The sequence below is a fragment of the Kogia breviceps genome, chromosome 10, assembly GCF_026419965.1.
Source record: "Kogia breviceps isolate mKogBre1 chromosome 10, mKogBre1 haplotype 1, whole genome shotgun sequence".
NCBI classification, from domain to species: Eukaryota; Metazoa; Chordata; class Mammalia; order Artiodactyla; family Physeteridae; genus Kogia; species Kogia breviceps.
This window is the reverse complement of record NC_081319.1, coordinates 65,269,617-65,288,091: the sequence shown is the minus strand read 5'-3', so window position 1 is coordinate 65,288,091 and position 18,475 is coordinate 65,269,617. Positions and strand designations below refer to the sequence as shown.

Below are 18,475 nucleotides of genomic sequence, written 5' to 3'. Positions count from 1 at the left end.
AGGATAAAACTCACTACAAGGCATTTTACAAATAAAAATTCCACATACATTCCACTAAATAAAAAACCAAGAAGAGGACTTGGAAGTTGGTAAAGTTACCCTCAGTGGTCACTACAGATGCTCTAGATGGTGGGCTGGGTACACAGCCCCATAGAGCTCTGGGTATTCCTCAGTCCCCTGAGCTGCCAGTAAGGGAAGAGGGCTGAGTCATGCAGGATTGTGGACCTTTTCCAGCTTAAACCAGGCCTGCTTTACGTTAGCGTGTTTTATATGCTTAGTTTTTCCCTAAGACTTCATTCCTACAAGTGCTTGTTCATAGAATTCAAACCACATTCAAAATAAAATCAATGTAGTTAAAACTTTGACTGAAGTACCTAAATGGTCATTTTGCACAAAGCCCTCAATCTTGTTAAGTTAATTTTCTTTACCTTAGATCCTGGGGCTCCAGGCTGACCTGGTGAGCCGTCGCTTCCCATCAAACCCTACATTTTAAGTGGAAATTGCAAAAGCAATTTAGAGAATAATATTTTTAAAATAATCAGTTTTCAAGTTATACATTACCATAATAATCAATCCACTAAAATATAATGAAAGATATGGGAAACATCCCTACACACATCCAAATAAAGGATAATAAAGCATCAAACTATGCAAGATAACATGAAGGCTGGCAAAGCCCTTGTAACTTGGTTGCTTAAATCACCTACAAATAGCAAAAATGACTGGAGAGCTACTAAGAGACAAATGTAAAGAAAAGTTTCTTTTTTCTACACTCTACTTTCTTCCTTTCTCATGATGGCCAAGAATTAGATTTCTTCATAGATGTTATTTTGGTCAATTTTACTTATGTTTTCTCTTTTCTTGAATAATGATTTTAAAGAATTAAAATCTAATAATTTCTCTGAATGTAAGAATGTCTATTCAAGTTACAAATGGCCATATTTTTAGTAACCATATAATTCAAAATAAGACACTGATAACTACTCTAGCAACAAGGAACTAATTTAACTTAGATTCCATTTAAATACTATTACATATATAAAAAAATATTTGCTTTCTCTTAATCATAGCAAAAGAAATGTGATGAGCAAAAAAATATTCAATTAGCATTATCAGAAAACAGAATCTCAGTATAGTCACATTGAAAACAGCATGTCATCACTACTATGCTTTGCTATCAATTCAGGATTTATTACAACTATAAAATGTAAAATATACTAGTCATAGCATAGTGTTTGAAATACTAGAAATATTAAATATAGATATTGTTGAAGTTCAATGAAGTTCTAGTCAATGCCTTCATTTTCTGGATGCTAACTTAAATACTGGTAAATAATCAAGTTTCATTTAATATTTCAATGAAAAAATAATTTGGTCTTGATGATGGAGGTAGAGGAAGAATATTCCATTCAAATCTCACCAAGATCTTATCAAATCTTTTCACTGGGTAAAATATCTTCTTTTTTTACTTACATAATTAAATGAAAGGTCATAAACTGTCCTTTTTTTTTTACTTAAAAAAAAGCTATTACAGGCAATTTGATTCATAGATTAAAATACACATTGCTTCTAACAATTTACTTTTAGAAATATTTTATGGAGTCCTATATACCATAGGATTATCATACTTTCTAATATCATACTCATATGTCCCTTTACTCCCAAAACTTCCAAAATTACTTGTTCACTAATTTAGGATCTTCCTATACTACCTGTTCTGAATATATTCTCCCTCATTGGTATAATAAATCTGTAAATTTTCTAAAAAGTAACAAAGAATATTTATTGAGTTTTAGATCTTCTCATGGTACTCAGTGTTTTTTTTTTTAGCTAGGATATTTGTTTTCTGGTTTATCTACAGTAAGGGTTCTTAATCCTTATTTGGGTAGAAAACTTTTTGAGAATCTGAAGAAATCTAGACTCCTCTAGAAAAATGAACATAATCTTTTTCATACAAATGCATGGAATTTGTGGATCCCAAAAATCTCATTGCTGAATCCTCCCACCAGTTTTTTAAATTTCAGAATAAGAAGCCCTGGTACATAATGACAATATTTCAAACACCCCAGTAATAATAATGACATTAACATACAGGTATCCCCGGAGCTCCTTTTTTTCCTAGTGGTCCTGGAGGCCCAATTTCTCCCTAAAAATCAAATACAGGTCAAGTTTAAAATTGCAGAGTATCAATTTATATTTAGAAATTTCCTACCAAAGCATTATGAAATGAGAACTCAATATCAATCAGCCGAATGTATCTGCCTTTCCTTCCTCTACTGTAAGACGAAGCAATGCAAGGTAAAAAATCAGGAATCTAACACCTTAAAGACGTAGGCCTAGGTTCTGTGGAATTACTAAGGAAAATATTTTCATTAGGAAATCAGGAGCGGCACTGTTATTCTTTCAAAGGAAGACCTAGCAGTTTACACACAGTTGGTGAGGTGAGACAACACAGGGAAAAGAATCAAGTGAAAAAATTTCTTATTTACCATAATTTAAAATCTATGATAGTAAGTACAGATTAAGAAAAATTAGGACATAATTTAATAGCATTTAGACTTCAGATTTTGGGATTGTGGCTGACCTGATGCTCCAAGGGATTTTCTGATTCCAGAACAACACCCCTGGAAAGAATAACCTCTTTGAGAAGCAGGAGAAGTCTTCAAAGATCCCTCACTTTAATAAAATATACTCTCGGTTATGATTGTGATTATGAGGATTTGGAAGTGTGCAGAAACCTCGCTAGAAGTTGAGCTGCAGGAAACAAGAGGGCTGGAGGTGTCTGAGGGGACAAGCTCAGCTTTTAGGAAACTGAACACTGGGCCAGCCATGGGGAGAGGGCAGGAATCTTTAGTACCTACAATGGCTCAGGACTATGAGGGCACTGAAATGGTACCCGTGGCTACCAGCAGGAGGCTCTCCATGCCCCAGTTAGGCTGACAGGATGCCCACTAACTAAGATGAAGCAATGAGCTCAGCATCAACAATTAAGACAGGAGAGGCAGAAAACCACTGAGAAGACTTGATTCTCAGTCTCAGAAGACTGAGAATCAAGAGGAAAATCAATGAACCGCAGCTGTCAGAATGGCTAGAAAGAGAATTTAGAACTATATGTGAAATCTTTACAAATGAAAGAATGGAATCATGAAAGACTACTAGGACTGAAGATAGAACAAGAGACTAGACTATCAAGAATAAAAAGATGTTATAGCACAGGGATGTGTATATATATATATATATATATATATATATATATATATATATATATATATATATATATCAACTATACTTCCATTAAAAAATAATAAAAAGATGTTATTAAAATTTGAAACTATAGAAATGAAAAATATGATTGTTTAGATTTTTTTAAAAATCGATTGATGGCTTAAACAGCAGATTAGACACAGTAAAGGGAGAATAAACAGACTGGAAAATATATCCAAAAAATTTAACCAGAATTTAAGAATCAAGAATATGGAAGTAAGCAATTTAGAGATGTAGAGGACAAAATTAGAAGGAATAAAATATGTCTAACTAGAATTCCAGAAAGAGGGAAGTGCAGAAGATGAAGAGAAGTAGCATGGAGATTAACAGCTCATGTCTTCCAGAGATAATGGAAATAATTCTACAGAGCCAGGAAGCAAACTAAATTCCCACCCGGATGAATAAAGAGAAATCCATATCTAGATATATCACAGTGAGTTTTAAGAACACTAAAAACAAATAAAATACCTTAAAAGAATCCCCAAAGAAGGGACAGGTCACTTACAAAAGAATGGTGATTAGAACAAGAGCAGATTTTTTATAGTTAACCATGGAAGCCAGGAAATGACAGTAGAAACATTTCAGTGTATTAAGAGGAAATAATCATCAATCTTGAATTGTATACACTACAAAATCTTCTCTCAAAAACATATTGGTAATTGAATAAAAACTGAAAGTTTATAACCAAAGTATTTGTACTAAAAGAATTTCTAAAAATACAGTTCAGGAAGTAGTACAATTATCCCAAAAGTATGGTCTAAGAGCACAAGATAGAAAGTAACTAAGTAAAATAGAAAGCATGTATGTAAACCCAAATTTATATCTGTATAAAACAACAACAAAAACTAATTGTTAGGCCAAAATAATAGCTTCTGAAATTATATCATGTTTGAACCATTAACTGTTGCCATGAATGTGGTAAAATGTATTCTATGTGAAGAGACACCACCACTTTGCCCTTTTCATAATCAGATTCCAGGCCCAAATCTTTCAACTTTCATTAGTACTTACTTTTTGTCCCATTAATCCTTGGTTTCCAGGAAATCCTGGGATTCCCTAAAAAGAAATAAAGTAGATTTTTAATTTAAAAGATTTAGACTGTATCATTAAAGAAGAATAGGCCATAATTGGAGTTTTAACTTGTAAATAATGCAAATCATCAAATGTATCTCTTGACTACATGAAACCACTACTTATATTAATCAAATTTTGGAAAAGAAAAAATTTATGAGATTTAATATTATATGAACATCTACTGATATTTAAAGTTTTAAATACAGACTTTAAAAAAAAGAAGCTATGAAGATACTAATCTTGGCTCTTCTTTCAGACCAACGTAAGTGATAAAATAAGAAGGATATTTCATTTGAACACTTTCTTATGTTACTTATAATGATTAATGCAAAAAGACTGTCAGATCATAGGAGTTCAGATTCTGTACAACAGTTCCAAAGGCCCTCATAGTCACAATCATAACTGAAAACTAATGAAACTAAATAATTTCCTCCAAATTGAGCCTTGAAACACACAGGAACCTAACTCCTTGTATAAGATATGGCAATCTTTCTCCTAATGATTCCCTTGCTGATAAAATTGTGGAGCATATGCAGACCAGTTTGTAGAGAGACAGAAAGAAAGAAATAGAGAACTCTTTCACATGGCTGAGCCCAAATGTATGAGTTCACTAGCAAGATTTAGAGAAAATTAATGCTAATTGTCTGAATTTGAGAATAATGTAAGCACCTTTAATAATGGGAAAGCAGTTCTATTGTCATTCACTGCATTTTCCAAAATGATCATTTATCACCCCAAACAAACGTGATGATACTAATTAATTTTTATTTCTTATTCATTTTTCTTAGCTCCTTTCTTGATGATACTTCAATTGAATAATGAATAACATCTTTATATATATATATATATATATATATATACATACACACATATATATGTATTGACTTCGGCAAAAAAGGGAATTCAAAGGACAGGGAAATTGGGCACCATCAGTATTTCTTTGAAAGCCCTCTGCATCTTCAGGGCTTTCAAAGAACAGCAGTGGTCCTCAGTAAATCAGGGCAACTAGATCAAGTATCTTCAACAACAGGGAAAGTCTGCCATTGTTTTGATTTTCAAATCTTGACTATTAATACAATATTGGTCCATGCGGTAGCCACAATTACAGTGCAAGATATGGCACATAGTTCTAGTCTTAAGATCCAAACTTAAATGATAAATTGGAATTCAGTTTGATCCAATTTAGCTTAATTAGTTTGCCATGGTACTACCTCCTTTGCAGAGAAAAGTTGTATGAGACCAACTCCCATCAACAAGGGACTAGCGTTCTGGTTGCTTTATAAACATACTAACTAGAGAATAACATAAAACGATATAAAAATTTAAAGTAACATTATAAAACATAAGCACAGTATACTCTATCAGCACTCTAAACATAAAGCAAGAGTAAATAACTGAGTTACGAATATAAAGAAAACAGAGTGAAACAAATTGTATCCTTTCTAAGGCAGAAAATGCATACTCTCAACACAATCAAAGTCAATATTGTTCAAAATAAAGGCTTCCACTTCAATAGACCATGATTTGGCATGAAACCACCCAGAATCAACTCTCATTCAAATACACACTCATACAAACTCACCATAATGGTTAAGTTCTGAATTTAAATGAAATTCAAATAAAATCTGTCTGTAGAATCTTATCTGATGCAAGGTGGCCATACGTGGTTCTGCAGCTGTGTCAATGCCGTGTTGCTTGGCCCCAAGAATCTCTAAAGTGATCCTGCAGTTGCCCTGATACTTCTCAGACCTGAGAAGCTGGATTTCGTGCTGCACAGAACTCTTTGTTACTTAAGGTTTCAACCCTAATCAAGTTTCAATGCTCTTACACAATCTATATTAGTAGGAATTAGTAATTCTTGTTTTGCAGCCAATCCCACTGTCAGCAAGGCTATATTCTAACTCTGGGGAAAAATAAAATTATGCCCAAGCAGTGCCCTGGCCTCACCTCCCAGGAGCTCTTGAAAACACCCCCGAACCCAGGTCACTCCCTGAATTCCATTTAACACCTTTTATCTGAATAATTCTAACTCTGAGCATGGTTTGCATTAGGACATAGCCACAAATCTTACATTATTTCAACATATCCAATATTGAGAGTATTTGGGGGGATCTCAGATTAGGAAAAAAATAGATCCCTTTTCCTACTGCCTGTGTTCATAAGTTAGTAAAACATGAATATATGTCATAGATATGAAAAAAAGTCATAATGTCTTCTAGGTCCAACTATACCAAGGACTACTAAACACTTACTTTATAAATACCAAGCAAAAAATACATAAAACTATATAATATTTTAAAACAAAATGTAAAACTGATTTATAAAAGCAATTCTTGGCAAAACTAATATAATGCCATGAGCATGCATGGAATAAAAAACTGTTGAGAGAGAGGTTCACCAGAAGAACTGAAATCACTCAGAGCTATATTAGTTAATAAAATTCTCCTAGACAATATTTTCCTGGGTTCCCAATACATTCATTGAAATTGACTAAACTTTGCCAATTACATTAGTAGAAATATTATTCAAAACCATTTGAAAGTTACCAGTTTGTTGATCCAAAAGTATTTAGCAACAATTACTTCATACAGTAAATGTTTTTCCAAGCAAACTATTTTATATTTCATTTTTGGCCTGTGTGGTTTTGTGTTCGGGCAACTGTGAACATGTGTAAGTAAAGACAGAAGCAAGAATTTCATTTGGTGAGAATAAAGGGACATATTTCCTCCACTTCTGTGATTTCAGTATGGGTTTAAGGAAGAGCAGAAAATCAAATGGAAAATCCTGTGTAATGCTGTGGTGAAAGAATGCTGACATGAAAAAATGTTCTAGAAGCTTCTCTGTAACCATTAAACCATTGTTGTATAACAAAAAAGTCATTAAAAATAGAAATACATAATTTAGAATAAAGGGTTTGGCCCCTATTTCCTAGAGACCACTTTATAATAAAGGAAATGTGTCTATGATGCATTACTTAGAAAAGGCAGGATATCACTTTATACTTTTCCACATGCAATGGAATACTTTACTCCTGAAACTAGAGCATCTTGGATCAAATCTGCTGTTAAGTATTGCAATAATTTCAATGTGCTTAAAACAAATCTAATCAACTAATGGTATTTTTAAATCAAAAATTTCAACCTTTCTACATAGTTGTAGAGATATTTAATATCATACAGTTGTCAAAATATTAGAAGCATATTATGTTTTCTTCTATTATATCAAAAAGTGATTTGCTCATTATTAAAGATGCAGTGAATGCAAAACACATATGTTGAAAGTATCATTCTTATTAGCTACAAAGATTACAATCATTATTAATAAAGAGCATACTAGAGGCAGTTAAAAGTTTAATGCTGGAGTCAGCTAGCCAATTATCTCGTGCTGATTGACTCCAGCCCAGTTATTTAAACTGTAACCTCAGTGTCCCCATCTTATACATGGGGAAAAAAATAAAAGAACTTAGCTCTAGGGTTGTTACATTATATGAATTGGCTTTCACAAGCACTTAGCTCAGTGCTGGGACTAAAATGAACAAATTTTCATGACTTTTCACAGCTCCTTCCTGACCTTTGAAAGTCACAAAATAGATGAAGTCAATTCTTTTCCATGTCTCAAAATCTGTCCTCCTCCATTTTGAGTATATCTTTTTTTTTTTTTTAACATGTCTTTCCACCTTGCCTTTGTCTACCTCATTCCCCAAAGTTTACACTGTATTCAAGATGACTTTGGCAATCTAAGGCTTCCCACTGGGAGGCACCAACAGGTTTTCATTGCCCCTCATTCATTATCCTTGCCGCTTCATGTTTGGCTGACTTTGATTATAGAAAAATACTACTATGGGGTTCCAGGATCAAGATGGAAAATTAGAAAGATCCTGAGCTCACCTCCTCTCATGGACACACAAAAACCACAACTACATATGGAACAACCATCTCTGAGAACAACCTGAAGACTAGCTGGACAGACCTTCTACAACTAAGAACAAAAAGAAAAGGCCACACATCGAGAGGCAAAGAAGCAGCCTAGTTAGAACCCACATCCCCATTGTGAAGACCCACAAGTGGGAGGGGTATCACAGCTGGAGAGGTGCCCCCGGAGAGTGAGGGGTGTGAGCCCCATGTAAGGCTTCCCAGCCTGAGGCCCTGCACTGGGACAATGAACCCCATAATTCCTGGCTTTGAAAACCAGTGCGGTTACACTCACTCCAAATCCCAGCACAGACACAGCAGCTTAAACTGTATCATAGGAGAAGGAGATTCACTGACTAATTTTATGGCAGGTGCTGGAAGGACAGGGATCTGTTCGAACTTGCTCTGGGGACAGAAGCACTGACAGGCATCATTCTTTTTTACTCTCCTTCTACCTAGCTGGCCTGGGGGTGGTGGGCACCACTTCTGTCATTCTCCATCAACCTAGCTAACACCATGCATCCCAGCCCAGCAATCCCCAGAGGACCTGCCCAGGCTAGCTCCTTTAAAGCAGCTCCCACCCCATCATGCCCAGCAGACTGCCCCAGCTCCCCTCCAAAGCAGTTCCTGCTCCAGGGGGCCAGACCTGCACACCAGGGTGCCTGCAGCAATCACAGCCCAACCACAACAAGAGGACATATGTGACCCACACAGGGAATACTCTAGGAGCACCTGGCTCTGGTGAACAGAGGGGACTGCACCACTGGGCCCCATGGGACATCTTGTACATAAGACCACTCTTTCAAGACCAAGAGATGTACCTGTTATACCTAATACATAGAAACATACATAGAGACTTAGGCAAAATGAAGAGATGAAGGAATACCTTCCACGTGAAAGAAGAAGACATAACCTCAGAAAAAGAACTAAATGAAATGGAGATAAGCAATTTACCAGATAAAGTGTTCAAAGTAATAGTCTTAAAGCTGCTCATTGAACTCTGGAGAAGAATGGTTGAACTCAGTGACACCTTCAATAAAGAGACAGAAAATATAAAAAAGAACCAATCAGAACAGAAGAATACAATAACTGAAGTGAAAAATATACTAGAGGGAATCAACAGCAGATTAGAGGATGCAGAAGAATCAGTGATCTGGAAGACAAGGTAGTGGAAACAGCAAAAAAGACACACACACACACACACACACACACACACACTCACACACACACAAATGAGGATAGTTTCAGGGACCTCTTGGACAACATCAAGCATACTAGCATTTGCATTATAGGGGTTCCAGAGGGAGAAGAGAGAGAGAAATGGATAGAGAATATATTCACAGAAATAACAGCTGAATATTTCCCTAATCTGGCAAAGGAAAGAGACACCAAGTCCAGGAAGCACAGAGAGTCACAAACAAGATGAATCCAAAGACACATTGTAATTAAGATATCAAAAATTAAAGAGAGAATCTTAAAAGCAGCAAGAGAAAAGCAAATAGTTACACGCAAGGGGATCTCCATAATACTATCAGCTTTTACAACAGAAACTTTACAGGTCAGAAAGGACTGGCACAATATATTCAAAGTACTGAAAGGAAAAAAACTTACTACAAAGAATACTCTACCCTGCCAGGTTATCATTCAGAAATGAAGGCGAGATAATGAGTTTCCAGACAAGTGAAAGCTAACGGAGTTCATCACCACTAAATCAACCTTACAAGAAATGCTAAGGGGACTTCTTTAAACAGAAAAAAAAAAAAAAGGTCATCACTAGAAACAAGAAAATTATGAAAGAAAAAAAATCTCAATGTTAAAGGCAAACATAGTAAAGGTAGTAGATCACCGACTATAAAGCTAGTATGAATTTTAAAGACAAAAGCAGTGAAATCATAATATCTAAAAGAGTTAAGTGATATACAAAATAAAAAGATGTAAAATATGACATCAAAAACATAAAACATGGTTGGGGGAGTAAAAATGTAGTGCTTTTTGAATGTGCTCCAACTTAAACAACCATCAACTTAAAATAGACTGCTATATACATAGGTTGTTATATATGAACTTCATGGTAAATACAAACCAAAAACCTGTAAGAGATACACAGAAAATAAAGAGAAATGCAAACATAACACTAAAGAAAGCCATCATATCAAAAGGGAAGAGACACGAGAGGAAGAAAGAAACAGAGAAGAACTATAAAAACAACGAGAAAACAATTAACGAAATGGCAATAAGTATACTTATCAAAATTACTTTAAATGTAAATGAACAAATGTTCCTATCTCTACAAAGTGGTTATAGAGGGAACATACCTTAACGTAAGAAAGTCCATATATGACAAACCCACATCATACTCAAAGTGAAAAGCTGAAAGCTTTTCCTGTAAGATCAGGAATAAGACAAGGATGCCCAGTCTCTCCACTTTTTTTCAATATAGTACTGGAAGTCCAATTAGATAAGAAAAAGAGAAAAAAAGTATACAAATTGGAAGAGAAGTAAAACTGTCACTATTTGCAGATGACATACTATATATGGAAAACCCTAAATCTCCACTGAAAAACAATTAGAACTCATCAATGAATTCAGTAAAGTTGCAGGATACAAAATTACTATACGGTTACCTTGAGGAACGCTAGATTGAACTGCACAGGTACACTTATATGAAGACTTTTTTCAATAGTAAATACTATATGATCTGCAGTTGGCCAAATCCAAGGATGTGGAATTTGGATACAGATATGAAGGAACTGAGTAAGTAGAGGGCCAACTAAAAGTTATATGCAGATTTTTGACTGAGTGGAGTGCTGGTGCTCCTAATTCCCTCATTATTTAAGGGTCAACTGTACAGAAATCTTTGAATTTCTTTATACTAATAAAGAACTAGCAGAAACAGAAATTAAGAAAACAATCCCATTTACAATTGCATCAAAAAGAATAAAAGACCTAGGAATAATTTTAACCAAGGAAGTGAAAGACCTGTACTCTGAAAACTGTAAGGCATTAGGGAAAGAAATTGAAGATGATACAAATAAGTGGAAAGATATACCATGTTCATGGTTGGAAGAATTAATATTGTTAAAATGTCCATACTATCCAAAGAAATGTACAGATTCAATGCAATCTCTAAGAAAATGTCAAAAGGGCTTTCTCACAGAACTTGAACAAATAAACCTAAAATTTACATGGAACCACAAAAGACACTGAATAGATGAAGCAATCTTAAGAAAGAAGAACAAAGCTGGAGGTATAATGCTCCCTGATTTCAAACTGTACTGGAAAGCTATGGTAATCATAACAGTGTGGTACTGGCACAAAAGAGCCAAAAAAGAAACCCACACTTACATGGTCAATTAATTTACAACTAAGGAGTCAAGAATATAGTGGGGAAAAGAAAGCCTCTTCAATAATTGATATTGGGAAAACTGTACAGCTACATGAAAAATAATCAAAGTGGACCACTTTCTTACACCATGAATTTGAAATGGATTAAAGACTTAAATGTAAGACCTGAAACCATAAAACTCCTAGAAGAAAACAAAGGCAGTAAGCTCTTTGACACTGGTCCTGGCAATACTTTTTTGGACCTGTCTCCTCAAGTTAAGGGCAACAAAAGCAAAAATAAACAAATGAGACTATATCAAACTAAAAAGCTTTTGCATAGAAGAAAACCATCAACAAAATGAAAATGTCACCTACTGAATGGGAGAAGATATTTGCAAATTATATACGTGATAAGGGGTTAATATCCAAAATATACAAAGGACTCATACAACTCAACATCAAAAAAGTAAATAATGCAATTTAAAAATTGGAAGAGGACCTGAATAGACATTCCAAGAAAGACCAACAGACACATAAAAAGATGCTCAACATTGCTAAACATCAGGGAAATGCAAATCAAAATCATAATGAGATATCACTTCACACCTGTCAGAATGGCTATTACAAAAAAGACAAAAAATAACAACTGTTGGTAAGGATGTGGAGAAAAGGGAACCCTTGTGCACTGTTGGTTGGAATGTAAATTGGTGCACCCACCATGGAGAAGAGTATGGAGCTTCCCCCCAAAATTAAAAATAGATTACCATATGATCCAGCACTTCCATTCCTGGGTATTTATCCAAAGAAAACAAAAACACTAATTTGGAAAGATATATGCATCTCTATGTTCACAGCAGCATTATTTACTACAGACAAGAGAAGCAACCTAAGTGCCCATAAATAGATGAATGGATAAAGAAGTTGTGGTATGTGTACATAATGGAATATTACTCAGCTACAAACAAAGAATGGAATCTTGCCATTTGCAACAACATGGATCGACCTGGAGAGTATTATGCTACAGTGAAATAAGTCAGACAGAGAAAGACAAATATCTTATGATTTCACTTATACAAGGAATCTTAAAACAAAACAAATGAACAAACTAAACAAAACATAAAAAGTCTCATAGATACAAAGAACAAAGTGGTGGTCAGCAGAGGGGAGAGGTGGGGTGCTGGGCAAAATAGGTAAAGGGGATTAAGGGTCCCAGACTTTGAGTTATAAAATAAATAAACCACAGGGATGTGGGGATGTATTGTACAGAACAGGGAATATAGTCAATAATGTTGTAATAACTTGGCATGGTGACGAATGGTTATTAGACTTATTGTGGTTATCAACTCATAATGTACATAAATGTCTAATAGTAATATAGTATAGTGATATTGTACACCTGAAACTAATGTAATATTCCATATCAACTATACTTCATTTTTTAAAAGGGAAAAAATACTATAATAACTTTTGCTTTTTAAACATCATAAGTATATTTCATTACTATTTTTTCAGAAAGAAATATGGCTAAAAGCTTCAAACATATAAGTCTACAATGTTTTCCAATTTTTTTAAATTCCACACTAACTGACAGATCATCATGAATGATGTACAAAGGATTATTTTGTGGTAAGATAACTCTAAAGAGAAGTAATTCAAAATCATAGCTGTCAGACCAAAAGGAAACCAATATACAAGTACTTGCAATAAATCCTTAATAAGGAAATTACCAGTTTTACTACTCCCTTTAATACCTTAATACAGTTTTACTACTCCCTTTCATCTTTAAGGGGAAAAAAGTAACCTAAGTAATCATGGGTGAATTTAATCTCCCCAGCCTACAGACCAGGACTCACGTGGGACTGGGCCCAAATTACCCAAAGATAAATAATTTTAATAGAAAATGCCTTGGTAAATATTTTTGATCTACTTGTGTTTATAGACAACAGAAATACCACCAGTTTGACATAGTTAGTTACAGAATGAGACCAGGGCTATCATAGGAAGGAAGACTACCTGGGAGCCCATGCAAAGTTGTTTCATGTTACTTACATTTCTCTTTTGCACTTAAAGTCATCTCTACATTATTTTTCTTTTTAAATTTGTATTGGAATGTAGTTGATTTACAATGTTGTGTTAATTTCAGGTGTACAGCAAAGTGAAGATACACGTGTGAGTGTATATATATATATATTCTTTTTCAGATTCTTTTCTCATACAGGTTATTACAGAATATTGATTAGAGTTCCCTGTGCTATACAGTAGGTCCTTGTTAGTTATCTATTTTATATATAGTAATGTATATATGTTAATCCCAATCTCCTATTTTTTTAAAAAGCCAAGAAGATATTCTAACCAATTTTGCTATTGTAAAAATATAATTTTTCAAGACAAGAAAAAAAAGAAAAATGTTTAGCAAATTAAAATAACATACCTGAAAGTCCAGAGGATGTGGGGAAGAGGACTGAGAGTGCCAGAGACAGAATCAGCACTGCCACATAGTGGGAAAGTCACATAACTGCCCTGAACCCCCAAATCTGGGAAAGTAACTTACCCCTCTACATCGGTGAACCAAGATCAAGCACGTAAAGTACTTTAGTGAGTTAAAGGAACATATGCATGTAGATGTATGTAAAACTGAAAAACAATTCCACTTGAAAAAAAACTCCAAAATCATACCAGAGTTGTTCTAAAGTGAGCTTTGACCCTCTGAAAACCTGAAAAGTGCAGACTATACTTTTGGGTCCATGGAATGTTACTGTATAACTCAAAACAAACCATGGTGAATTTCTCCTTAAGGAGAAAACTGAAAATGGATGTTTCAAAGACCTTTCTAGCTGACTCAGTGACTAAGTAGAAGTTGTACACCATTTTTCAGAGAAATCTGTAAATTGTTTTAAGTTTTTTGCAATTTCACATATGATAGAAGTCACCAAACAAAAATATTTTAAAACACTAAATCAAAGGTGAAGCTAGGGCTTCCCTGGTGGCGCAGTGGTTGAGAATCCGCCTGCCGATGCAGGAGACACGGGTTCGTGCCCTGGTCCGGGAAGATCCCACATGCCGCGGAGCAACTAAGCCCGTGAGCCATGGCCGCTGAGCCTGTGCGTCCGGAGCCTGTGCTCCGCAACGGGAGAGGCCACAACAGTGAGAGGCCCGCATACCGCAAAAAGAAAAAAAAAAAAAAAAAAAAAAAAAAAGGTGAAGCTAGTTTGATGAAGAAAACAAACAGATGAATTTTTAACCTTAGTTAATTTATATGGTAAAAAGTAAATAACCAATTATTTGAAAATTATATCTAATTTGCTATCTTCTATAACCTATTTTTGAAATATTATGTCTATCTATACTGTTGCATCTAAATCACTGTATTTTTCATTGTGTAACTCAGTCCATTGTGAATCTTTTTATGTTTATGTAATACATATCCCCATTTTTCCTATTGAAAAATAATGAGATGATAGACTCACTAAAGGAAAAAAAATTAAGGAACTCATATTACTTTTCTATTAACCCATGACAAATTACCACAACACACATTTATTATATTACAGTTCTGTTGGTCATAAGTCCAGCACGGAGCTAAATTCAAGGAGTTGGCAAGGCTGCACAGCTTTCTGAAGTCTCTAGGGAAGAATCTATTTCCTGTCCATTCAGGTTACTGGCAGAATTTAATTCCTTGCAGTTGAAGGGACCAAAGTCTCCGTTTTCTTGAAGGCTGCAAGCAGAGCACCATTCCCAGGTTCTGGAGGCCTCCACATTCCTTGGTTCATGGCCCCTTCCTCCATTTTCAACACCAGCAATGGCCGGTCAGGTCCTTCTCAAGTTGAATGTCTTTGACCCATTCCTCATTCAGCTTCTTCCACATTTAATTAGTCATGAATAGTTTGGGCCCATATATAATACAAGATAATATCCTCCTCTCAAGGTCATTAACCTTAATTATATCTGAAATGTTCATTTACCATAGAGGGTAACATATTCACATGCTCTAGAGTTCCAGGGATTATGATATGGATATTTGGGGGGGGGAGGGGAGTCATTATTTTCCCTACCACAGAAGTATTATCTGACATCCTAGGAGCAGGTAGTTTCCATGTTATTTAAACTTATCCAGGGAATTAAAAAAGATGGAGCCCATCAAAATCCAAATTATGAGGCCATCATAACCCTAGTAACAAAACCAGTCGAGAATAATACCTAAAAAAGAAATCTACAAGCTAAACTAATTTGTTAATACAAATGCAAATGGATTTACTATAATGTTAGTAAATCAAATATAGCAGCACATGAACAAAAGTAAAGCATTATTAAATAGGGCTTGTTTCAGGATGCAATGAGTGTTGAACATCAAGAAATATATCCAATTAATATGTTATGTTCATGCAAGTTACTATATTAATAATTTAGAGGAAGAACAATACATAATCTCAAAAGATACTAAAAATGCATTTTGTAAAATTTATTATGCATTATTTAATGAAAACTCTTACTAACCTAACATTAGAACTTTGTAAACCTGAATCTGAATCAATCAGAAATCAATTGTAAACATCATACTTGATGAAACACTAGACATTCTTGCTTAAAATCAGGAATAAAGCATAGGCTATATTTTGAAGTCATAAATTCGACTTATAGGAATACTTCCTTCCCAAAAATATTGCATAAACTTTTTTATGCAACAAAACCCTAACCCTAAAAGAAGAAAAATTGGGGGGCTGACTGTGGCCTCAGGCAAGGAAAACATACGTGACATCAACAGAAGTTGAATGAAATGCATCCATGCTTAAACAAAATGAGATGAGATTGATTTTATATTCACTTTTTTAACCAGATAGGGTAGCATGTCCATAATATTGTGAAGTTAAAGTTTCAATGGACACAATTTTTTACTTAAAAAATGTGTGCTTTGTTTATGTATTTTTTAAAAATATTTTCAAATTTACTTCTAATCTTTCATTGCATATGCAAAGAAAAAGTTTAGAAAGAATATCTTTGAATGAGTAACAGTTATTGTCTTTGGTGATGGGAATAGGATTTAGGTAAGTGAAGGCAGATTTTCAAACTTACAGCACAACTTCTTTATTTTTTGCCCATTTAAGAGCAGTTAAATAAATAAGAATGTATAATAAATAATATAAATAATGAATAAAAAGAATAAATATAACTATAGAATAAAATATAATTTAAATGTACAATAAATTACAGTTAACCTGTAACATTTTTATCTTTCAAAAAAATGTCAGAGTAGAAGTATGAAATTAGAACACTCCCTAACACCATACACAAAAATAAACTCAAAATGGGTTAAAGACCTAAATGTAAGGCCAGACACTATCAAACTCTTAGAGGAAAACATAGGCAGAACACTCTATGACATCAATCACAGCAAGATCCTTTTTGACCCATCTCCTAGAGAAATGGAAATAAAAGCAAAAATAAACAAATGGGATCTAATGAAACTTAAAAGCTTTTGCACAGCAAAGGATACCATAAACAAGACCAAAAGACAACCCTCAGAATGGGAGAAAATATTTGCAAATGAAGCAACTGACAAAGGATTAATATCCAAAATTTATAAGCAACTCATGCAGCTCAATAACAAAAAAACAAACAACCCAATCCAAAAATGGGCAGAAGATCTAAATAGACATTTCTCCAAAGAAGACATACAGATTGCCAACAAACACATCAAAGAATGCTCAACATCATTAATCATTAGAGAAATGCAAATCAAAACTACAATTAGATATCATCTCACACCGGCCAGATTGGCCATCATCAAAAACTCTAGAAACAATAAATGCTGGAGAGGGTGTGGAGAAAAGGGAACACTCTTGCACTGTTGGTGGGAATGTAAAATGATACAGCCACTATGGAGAACAGTATGGAGGTTCCTTAAAAAACTACAAATAGAACTACCATATGACCCAGCAATCCCACTACTGGGCATATACCCTGAGAAAACCATAATTCAAAAAGAGTCATGTACCAAAATGTTCATTGCAGCTCTATTTACGATAGCCAGGACATGGAAGCAACCTAAGTGTCCATCAACAGATGAATGGATAAAGAAGATGTGGCACATATATACAATGGAATATTACTCAGCCATAAAAAGAAATGAAACTGAGTTATTTGTAATAAGGTGGATAGACCTGGAATCTGTCATACAGAGTGAAGTAAGTCAGAAGGATAAAAACAAATACCGTATGCTAACACATATATATGGAATCTAAAAAAAAAAAAAAATGTCATGAAGAGATTAGTGGTAGGATGGGAATAAAACACAGACCTACTAGAGCATGGACTTGAGGATATGGGGAGGGGGAAGGGTAAGCTGTGACAATGTGAGAGAGTGGCAGGGACATATACACACTACCAAATGTAAATTAGATAGCTAGTGGGAAGCTGCCGCATAGCACAGGGAGTTCACCTCTGTGCTTTGTGACCACCTAGAGAGGTGGGATAGGGAGGGTGGGAGGGAGGGTGACACAAGAGGGAAGAGTTATGGGAACATATGTATATGTATAACTGATTCACTTTGTTGTAAAGGAGAAACTAACACACTACTGTAAAACAGTTATACTCAAATAAAGATGTTAAAAAAAAAATCTCAGAAAAAATTCTAAGATTTTTTTTTCCTCACACTTAACTCATCCAAGAAACTATTGTTAAACATCAGTCTTTCAAGTTTTTTCATGGTTGTGGCTATCATTTGCTTAAAAGAAAAATAACAAAAAATCTAAAACAACAAGCAAGAAGTATACTGCAAGCTGGAAGATCAGTGCTGGAAGCCTCTTAACATGACTCACACTTGTGACCTCAGAGACTAGTAACACATTTGCTTAGTTTTCATGCCTCGGGAGGTTATTTCCATGGACAATTTTTCACACATTGCT

General features: G+C 34.6%; 1 protein-coding gene across 3 annotated transcripts in view; it reads right to left on the bottom strand.

The window, feature by feature from the left end:
- COL21A1 (collagen type XXI alpha 1 chain) overlaps positions 1-18,475 on the bottom strand; it is a 189,874-nt gene that overhangs the window by 16,074 nt on the left and 155,325 nt on the right. For all 3 annotated transcript variants that reach the window (XM_059075954.2, XM_067043129.1, XM_059075953.2), the window contains 3 exons: positions 4,276-4,320; positions 2,093-2,146; positions 429-482 (listed from right to left, as the gene is read on the bottom strand). In XM_059075954.2, the coding sequence (XP_058931937.1) occupies positions 429-482; positions 2,093-2,146; positions 4,276-4,320 (153 nt within the window). The remainder of the gene's footprint in view (positions 1-428; positions 483-2,092; positions 2,147-4,275; positions 4,321-18,475) is intronic.